Genomic DNA, 10,248 nt, shown 5'->3' with positions numbered 1-10,248 from the left:
CATTCAATTTCAAGATTTTACCTTTATTCCAACGGACGTAATTCTGGCTGCAGTGGTATCCTTATCAAGATCAATCTTCAAGAGTGGATCAATTTCCTATGATTTCTTGTGTCATATGGTCCATTTGGGGAAACCGAAATAGTATAGTTGACAATGATAAACAGGTTGAACTGGTGGATATAATATCAAGAGGTAAGGATATCATTTTTATTTGAAGGAATCAGGGGCTACTGCCCCAAATTTTTATTTCAAATACCTCATTTAATTGAGGTTAGAAGGGTTACGATGGCCAACTGGAAGCCATGAATACATGCAATTACATCAAAGAGATACAACATACCAATTGAAATACATGAAAAAAATACTAATATACAAAAGCATCATATACATGTACTTCGTTGAGGATTTCGATTTAGAGATGGCCTGAGAATTTAGAATCCACCATTTAAAAATCTCTTCAATATTCTTCTTAATTGAGAAATTATTGTCTTAAATAAGACTAGATGCTCCTAAAGAGGAGTAATTAGCACAATTGATCGAAATCGCGATCAAATCTTGTCGCCAAGGATCCACATGTAGATCTTCGTCAAGTCGATGTAGATCGCCCTCAGATATGTGTTGGAAGCGATTATGAGAATCGTTAGAAACGCCTAAAAGGCTGTATGAAATTGCAATATATAATAGAAAATCTAATTGTCTAGAACAAACAATCAGATATAAAACTAAAATAAGATATAAAAGGAACATAATAATCACCTAAACATGGATTATAGTGTTATTGATAGTAATTACATACTATTAAAATATATACTTTCTAAGATTCTCTAGATCTACCCGGTTGAACCGAGCAAATCTAGATTAGAAAGATGAAGATGAAAGTTCCTTGATAATTTTTGGGAAAATACGGTTATTTTTGGGAAGGCAGAGGAACGTTTAATATAATCATAATATAATCATGGATACCTAAATGTAACTAATCGATAAGTTTGGTCACTCATCAATCAATTGTCTTTAGTGAAATAAGAAGAATACACAGATAAAGAGAAATGAAATCAGATAAGAAATAGAAGAATTCATAGAATCAGGAAAAGGACAACATACACAGGATACTTCGATACATATTCATTCCATCATAAGGATATCATATTGAATACCCTTAAAAGATCTATCATCAGCTGAATCAACGGAATATCACAAAATTGATCAACACCTTCTCCTTGGATGTGTCCACCTAGAAATTGGTTGAAGATTGACATGGATGGTGCTTGGAATCTTAATTCAAAAATTGGGGGAATGGTTTTATTTTTTAAAAGAGTTACTTCCGATCACTTTATCTATGCGGAGTCGAAGAACTTGATTTGGTTTTTAGCGGAAGAAGTTGAGGTGTGTGTGGGGTTAAAGGTGCTTTAAGAATTGCGAATGAGATTACGATGGATCGAAATATAATCGAATTTGATGCTGCAGAAGTAATGGAGAAGATAAGAGGAAAGCATTTTTTGTGAAATCTAAGAACACATAACATGTTTAAGGATATCAAATCCCTAATCTATAATTTCCAATCGATTTTGTTTATTTTTGTTAATCGCACTTATAATTGGGATGCCCATGAGTTATCCAAACGGGGTAAGAACTATGTAACATAAATGGCTTGGTCTATGCCAGCCATGTGTAGTGAAATTGGGGGGGATGAAGGGGTGTTTTAGGGGTTCCAAATCTCAAAAGAACAAAACAAGATATTTTGGCTAAATGATGTTGGAGATAAAGTATAAACAAGGTTCAATGTGGTACCAACAAGTTATGAAAGTGATTATAATGCACTAAGTCAAAACCTCCCATTTCTTTTTAGTGCAGTGGTTCTGCAAGAAAAAGGATGGATGTACATCCTTAATAAGTCTATTATCGTTTACATGTGTATCGCATAAACATCTTACAAGACTTACATATATGAGTATGGAAATCAGGTCGTTTCCTAAAAGAATAAGACTGTTCTCTAAAGAGGATTCATGAAAACAGGATATAGCACATGGCCATTACGTGTTGAGCTACGGAACACACAATCTCTGAAATCGATATGTATGGAGATTTCGGTTCTATCGCAAGGGGTACTTGGTTCATGACTAGTTTCACCACTGGACCAAGGTAGTTAATATCGTGTATCGGTATCGTATCGGTCGGGTCCTATAAACCTATACAAATAATAATATCTGTTTTTATAGGTGATACATCATTAGGATTTTTTTAATATTTATTATTTATAAAAAACAAATATATATTGATATAATCATAATAGAAAATAATAATTGTAGTAAACATACTTCAACCTTACAAAATAAGAGGTGGTTGATTAGAGCCTTATACTATCAACAAAGAAACCAAGAATTGAAGGTCTGTTAGCCCATCAACATCACATTTAAAGTAATTACATCCACCATAATCATATATGAAGTTAGCAAAATTAGTGGAGTTACTTTGTTGAAATAAAAGTTCAAGAAATCATAATCAAAATACAAAATACATTAGTGATATATCAGTGTACAAGTGAAACCTATATTATCAGTATACAAGTGAAACCGATATATCGGTACGTACAGGACGATACACGCGTTTTTATCGTTTCTCCTTCGTATCGCCGATATTTTAAGTCTCGTAAAGGTTTTTTCCGATATCCTATAAAAACCTTTAATATCGGCCTGTACAACCGATATTGACTACCTTGCACTGGACTTCGATAAGGCTTTGAATTTCTTACGCTAAGTGAAAGTTCAAATCCAAAAGATACCGATCATTTATGTATTGATATCTACGGTGATGCTTATTTCCCCACTGAGTTTGAACTACGTTGGGTTGATCCCACTTGGGTACGTAGGAAGTCACTTGAGTAATGCAGCCACTCTTGTTTATAAGTTTTACTTTATTTTCTGTTTTTTGGTTTTTGAAAATATGGGGAGATTGTTGGATATTTTCAATAACATAGAAAATTAAACGGTTTTCGTTTTTGGTTTGCCGCTACGATGAGGAGTGTCTTGTGCCGAATAGATGCAATGGATGTTGCTGGAGATGAAAATGCATCTCCAAAAGGTGTGATGGTTCACATAAGACATCCATTCCCGTTAGACACTATTGATGTCTTTTGGAAGTGAAGAATGGTTTGTTTTCATTCAAACAATGAAAGAAGACATCAAAATTTTCTGACTTCTTTCCTATATAATCATCATCAAAATCTTTATATTGTGTGTTCTTGATTGGGTCAAGGGAGTACAACTCTTGAACCCAACAACGTTGTTATAGGACTTCATTTTATCCTGCAAGCATTATTTCATTGACAGATTATACTTTCCAAATATTTGGGAATGGTTGAAATATTTGCCGAAAAGAATCGCAAGGCCTAGAAGCCGGAAGTACAACATTCTTTTCATTCTCTTTTTTCATCCTCTGGTACCCAAATTTTCCAACAAAAAAAAGGGTGGTGTTGAACCACGAACTTCAATCATAAATGAATTCAATGACTGGATGGATGATAAAATAGCCTCTTTGAAGCAGAATCTCTCGGACATGCAGTCGGGTTTACCAGAATCATTAGTAAATTGGACGTGTTATAATCAACAAAGCATGGTTAAATAAGTATGAAAATTGGTGGTGTAGCTCTTCCAAAAGAAGTTTTCGATCATTCTCCCCTCATAGTCTACCCTTCTGTTAATACAAGACCGAGACGTGCTCTTTTTCGCCTACCACCCTTATGGAAAACCATAAGCAAGAAAATATCTTTGAATTCGAATATCTTTCATTTCTTGTCATTTTGGGAATGCTGTCATCGTGCAAAGCAACATAATGCATATCTTCCGTCGTGTGCAGGGCATGGGATCGAAAATGTAATGGCGTGAAATCACACAGTAAGATAATAAAAATAATAATGAGAATCTGATATTGCTCGATCGAGTTAATGATAGTGGACTTTCACATTTTATTTTTTGAACGTGTGGATCATGATTTTAGGAGGAATCTAGGATGAAATAAATGATCTCACATGTATCACAAATAGTTCTGATCGAGCTCCATTGGTTTGGCCGGTTGAGCATGTTATAAAGCACATGGAGGTCTTTAATAGCCCATGTGAAAATGAACTGGACATTAAATATCTTTAACGGATGCTGTATGTCTCCAACATTGTTGCACGTCTGTGGATTACTACTATAGTATTTAAAGTTTTTTTTTTTTCTTTTTTTCTTGATGCCAAATATAGCATTTAAATTTTGATGCCTGAATTCGGGGAACAATCTATCTTCTATCCGTATTATGTTAATGTTGAGTTCTGTCTAAAATGGAAACTCAGTGGGGGAGTCAGGATTCCAAACAAGAGCCGGGCAAACAAGCTTTGAAGTTAATCGGAAAGTACGGGAGCTAACTCCATCTCACTTGTCTTTATTTTACTAATCTGAATTGAATGATTTTAAACCTTTAACTCCTATTTTAGATTAAATTAATACTACTCGCAAGTCATAAGATCTTGCTAACAGAAAACTTTGAAATTGATGTATTTTTACATCTTATTGTTGTAGCTAGCAGGGAGATAAACATGTGTGACAACTAGACGTGATGGATATTAGAGGCTAGCAGACAATGATGACGGTGTTGATAGTTTGACATTGCAACCTGATTTTACCGAGATCTGGATATCGATGTTCGAGTTACAGCATCCACGGCAAGCTCCTGGTGAGGGTGGGGATGGACATGGAGGTGTTGGTGGGGACGGAGGTGGTGTTGGTGATGGAGATGGTGGAGGTGGGGATGGAGGTGGTGACGGTGGTGGTGGGGATGGGGATGGTGGCGATGGGGATGGAGGTGGGGACGGTGGTGGTGGGGATGGAGATGGTGGGGGTGGGGATGGAGTTGGTGGGGATGGAGGTGGTGGTGGTGGGGTTCGGCAGCAACACTGCTCGATCCAAGTGTACGTACCACCATATACTGGGGAGGTTGCACCAGATATTAAGGTTCCCACGCACTGTGACCCTGCACTTAAAAGACCTGATTCCTGGCATTTGTTCTCACATTGAGGACTCATAACACAATCTGTGCCTTGTGCATGGTTAATCTGTAGGTACGTTTGTTGGGGTGCGAACGTACATATATCGGTAATATCTCCACCAGTAAATTGGCCAACAGATGGAGGAGTAGGTGGAAGTTGTGGTGATGTGGATGGTCGTTTGCTGCAGCAACACTGACAATTCACCGGGGTAGTTGGTGTATTATACTTGCACGGATTTTTGAGTGCCGTAGTTCCAAAGTTCGAACATTGAGTTCTGCACCAAGCTATGCAGTAATCGCAAGTGTAAGGATTGGAACCAGTTCCCAATATGATGTCCCTCTCTATGTATGTATCCCCAAGGGTACATACATCTTTCCAGTTTGTTGCTGATGCCTTATCTACAACACACACACATATATTACATACAACACAATTCAGGGTAGTGAAAGTATTATACATCTGCAGAAGGATTAACTCTATTGAGCCTTTGATGATAGCAGTTAGCACAGGGGAAATCTGAGAACGATCTAAAGAAAAAACTTGCAACAAAACCTTTTACAGCATCTTACTTTTTGGAAGAACGTACGACATACGAAAATATAAAGAAATTCAACAAACTAGTTAAAATGGGAACAAATTTACCGGTACAGATAAATATGGAGATTATCATCACCAGAAAGAGATTAGCACTAGCAAGAAGTCCATGAGATCTTCTCTTAGTTATTCCCATCTTCACCATAAAAGATAGAGAACTAGTACTACTAGCTTAATTAGCTTAAGAAAGAAAATTTGCAGTTGTATGTCGTTGTTTTCCATGTTGGGCTATTTATAGATCTGAAGTATCTGAAAGTCTCAGCAATTCTTTAGTCGCATAATGCTAATAATAGTAGTAGAATGCATATTTTGTTCTCTCAAGGCCTTGGGCATGGAGCCACATAACTGTTTCCAAATTCCAACGTATGATGACTTTGTGGAAAACTAAAAATTGGCACAACAGATCTGTAGATGCCTAGAAACAAGAAAGTCAATGCCATTGCCATTAAATTTACTAGCACTACTGCACTACTATGGATCAAGCACATTAATTACCCATGTGAGAATGAACTAGACATTTGAGAAAATGTAGCCCATGTAGATGTTTGCAATGGACGCGGTATGTCTCCAACACTGTTGCACGTTTTGATCACTGTTATTGAATTTATATTAGATGCAGTGCAGTTACATTTTTCATCCAATACTTAGCAAAAAAAAATACATTTTTAATCCAATCAAATGCCCAAATTTGGGGAAGGATCTATCATCTATTATCCATAGTGTGTCGAGTTCTACTCCATCAAACCATTTATAGGAAACCAGTTTTTTTATTTCGTATAAAACTATGGCAGTTTTGACCAAAAACTGTGGATAGAAAGTAAGCCCAGTTAAGTGGACTTAAAAGTACCTAATAGTCCTTTGAATCGTTGATTTAACCCTGTATCAGTTGATTTAACTCACATAAATCAACATGATTTTGTCCAAGTGGTTTCGGGTACGCGCCATTTAGAATTTGTACATGTCACCGATTTCAGATCCACATCAGCAACAACGACACAAATCAACCTTCACTAAACCATTAATCATAGGAAAATGCTAGATACCATGCTACTGTTGATCGCCACTTTCACGCGATGTGGCAAGTTGACGTGGCTAGCCTAGGATGAATTTTCATTACACGTTAGCAGTGAGAAGAAACCAAATACTCCCTTCATCCCTTATATATAGGCGGAAAATTGGAATTCTCTTAGAATAAGAAAGTTTTTGGTTTTTATAAATTTTCCTTATATTCCCTGATTTACCCTCATCAATTCCAATATATTTATCTAGGAAATATGGAAAATATCAATTTATTAAGAGTTTTTATCCATTGAAAAGTGTAATTGTTCTTGAGAATTACTAAAGGTATTAACTGAGTTTGTTAATATCATGTTCTTTAATAAGGGTAAATATGAAAGAAACCACATTAAAATTGATTTTATGTCTTTCGGGACTAAAGAATTTTAGTTCTCCGACTTTATAATGGGGACGGGGAGTAAAATTTAGTGTTACTTTATTTCAAAAGCAGATATTTTGTTGAATCAAAACCTTGCAATAATTATCTTTTACCAATTCATTAAGGAACAAAAAAATCAATATTACCAGTATCTTATGAAACAAACTAGGGCCTTTCCGTTAATTTTTAATCTCATTATTATTAACCAGCTTTGAGATCATGATGTTTCCGGACGAAGGTGATTAGTCGGAGATGTGGAAATATTATAGATGCCACTGATGAGTTCTCCTTATATTGCATCATTGAAAACACCATGAAAGCTTTTGCACCAGACATCTTCTAATACAAATTATCATCACCATCAACAACAATAAAAACCACTGAAATTGACAAATCAAGCCCTGTATTTCACAATTCAACAGATCCAGAATTTCCCCCCTCCGATTAACCAATCAAAATCCACAGACTAATCGATCGATTAATGTTATCAATTTTATGATTTGATGATTATGGAGGACTTGATTTTTTTTTTCTCTTTTTTTTGAAGCATTATGAAGGATTTGATGATTATGGAGGATTTCATGGTCGATTTGATGATTATGGAGGATTATCACGATGATTACCGGGAGTGGTCTTCATAACAGACATCAATAAGAGGATGAACATTTAGTAGATCTTTCGCCTCATTATTGATATAATTTTCAACCAATTTTTGATTAGTGTCTGAATTATTCAAACCCTAGATCTTGAAAATGATTTAAATCAGTAGAAACATGAAAAAAAGAGATCGGCATGAGGATGGAAATGAGAGAAACAGTAGCAGGGATTTGGTGAAGGGAAGAAGCTTCTTTTTTGTTGTTGTTTATTTCTCTTTCTTTATGGTGATACGTGGATAAGTATAATCCATATCACCGGACCACATCACCACACCAACTCAGAGTGCGTGAAAGCAGCGAGTAAGTGGCGATACGCCTAGCACGACCGTTAATCATAACCATAAGAACTATCAGAGACTTCATATACTCTTCAGTTCAACACTATCACCTCCCTGCATTCAGTTCATACAGACATACACCATACACGCCATACCTCCCTGTAAACCTGAGTACTCATCATACAAACACCAACTTGCGTCTTTAACAAACGAAACATATACCTATGCATTCACAATCAATTCAACTGTCACAATATCACATGTAACACCATTCTCTGCATCACCGTGACAACCATCTCCTATAGGAGAAATTACTCAAATCTCCACCATCAACTACTTCTGCCAAACTAGTTGTAGCAGCTACATTCATCACTCCAGCTTTCACTGTTATGCCCTTCAACTAACCACATATATTATATTCTACCAACTTCAGTTCCAATCTTTCTTCTAAACTTTTAACCAAGCAACGTAACACTCATTCAATCCAAAAAATTCAAGACTTTAATCACTGCCAGATTCAAACCACAACTCATGGCGGTGATTCAGTTTCATTACTTCTTCTAACTTCTATACCTCAGTTGAAATGAACCCATGACAAAACCCTCACAACTCCACTCTTCTTCAATAACCATTTCTCTAAACCATTTTCCAACAAACTGTAGTTTTAATAGCAGCGAGCATCAGCCTATTTGTAAACACCTCCTACAGAACTCACAGATTTATCACAACCAACAACAATTAATGCAGTAATAACGAGCTACAGAAAATACGATTCTTTTCTTCCCTGTCAGCCACCATAATCAACAACATCAATTATGTTAGTTATTGGCTCGATTTAGGAAACATCTTACTTTAGGAAAGTCCAAACTGATTTCCTAAATCAGTTTGCAAGTTATTTTAGGAATCTGTTTTCTATTTGGAAATAGTTCTATATTTAGGACTTCTATTTGTAGGTGGATTCTAGATTATTCCTTTCCCTATAAATAGAGGTGATAACCCTTTGGTTATTGTATCCTAGTCTTAATTGTTAGAGGTCTGTGAAGAAACAATTTGTCTATTCTCTAAGTTTCAATAAGAAGTTTATTTGTTGCAGTGGAGTAGGCACATTGTCGAACCACTATAATTCATTGTGTTCTTGTTTAAATTCTGCGTAGTTTTTCTGTTTTCTGTGTGAAGATCTTGGGATGTTTAGAAAGTAGCTAATCTTAAGCACAACAAACTAGTATCAGAGCCAGTTCTAGGGTTTCATCTAGAATTAGCTTGTTTGAAGTTAGAAACAGAGTTTGAAGGTGAAGATGTCGAAATCAATGTCGAACGCAAAGTTTGTAGTAGAGAAATTTGATGATAAGAACAATTTTACTATGTGGCAATGTGAAGTTTGTGAAGCTTTGAGTCAGCAAGACCTAGAGAATGCTCTATTAGAAGTAAAACCTACTGCACCAGAGATGACAGACGTTGAATGGACAAAGATGAATCGTCAGGCTTGTAGCACAATCCGTTTGTGCCTTACGAAGGATATAAAGTACGATGATGAGTGAGAATGTGGTTTTTAAGCTGTGGAAGAATCTGGAAGACAAGTATGTAGTGAAAAGTGTTTCAAACTGAATCATGCTGTAGAGAAGACTTTTTAGATTCAACAAAAAACTAGGTACTTCTATGGTTGAACACCTCGCTGAGTAAAATAGATTAATTGCGGATGCACTTAATATTGATGTGAAACTCGATGATGAAACCAAAACTTGTTGTTTTTTGGCATCTCTACCTGATTCGTATGAGACTTTTATTGATAGTTTATCGGATAAGATAGAGGATAAAACACTCAAGTTTGATGATGTGGCTGATGCACTTATAAGTTATGATATTAGGCAAAATGATAGAGATCTGAACAGGGAAACGACTAGTGAGGCCCTGACAGTCAGAGGGAAGTCTGACAAGAAGAATTCAGGTAAATCAAGGTTCAAACCAAAGTCTAAATCAAATATCCCAGTATATGATGAATGCTCCTTTTGTCATCAGACTAGACAATGGAAGAAGGATTGTCCTAAAACAAAGAACAAGGACAAGAAGAAGAGTTTAGATGCAAACATTGCAAAAATCAAGTCTGGTACTATTGAAGATGATGAATATGACAAGTTCTTAATGACTGTTCATGATTCCGCACTAGTTGCGAATACAGCTGAGTGGATTATGGATAGTGCAGCTTCCTATCATATGTTTCCTATGAAGGAATGGTTCGTTAAGTTTGAAAAGTTTGATGGACCA

General features: G+C 36.0%; 1 protein-coding gene across 1 annotated transcript; it reads right to left on the bottom strand.

Annotated features, from left to right (window-relative positions):
- Positions 1-4,445: 4,445 nt before the first annotated feature.
- LOC113326601 (formin-like protein 20) lies at positions 4,446-5,807 on the bottom strand. Its single transcript, XM_026574298.1, has 2 exons — positions 5,666-5,807; positions 4,446-5,421 (listed from the first exon to the last, which is right to left on the bottom strand). The coding sequence occupies exons 1-2, from the start codon at positions 5,760-5,762 to the stop codon at positions 4,601-4,603; spliced, it is 918 nt and encodes a 305-aa protein (XP_026430083.1). The 5' UTR covers positions 5,763-5,807; the 3' UTR covers positions 4,446-4,600.
- Between the last annotated feature and the right edge of the window lie 4,441 nt (positions 5,808-10,248).

This window comes from Papaver somniferum, unplaced genomic scaffold (genome assembly GCF_003573695.1).
Source record: "Papaver somniferum cultivar HN1 unplaced genomic scaffold, ASM357369v1 unplaced-scaffold_10, whole genome shotgun sequence".
Taxonomy (NCBI): Eukaryota; Viridiplantae; Streptophyta; class Magnoliopsida; order Ranunculales; family Papaveraceae; genus Papaver; species Papaver somniferum.
The sequence above is the reverse complement of the archived record's forward strand: the minus strand, read 5'-3'. Positions and strand labels throughout refer to the sequence as shown.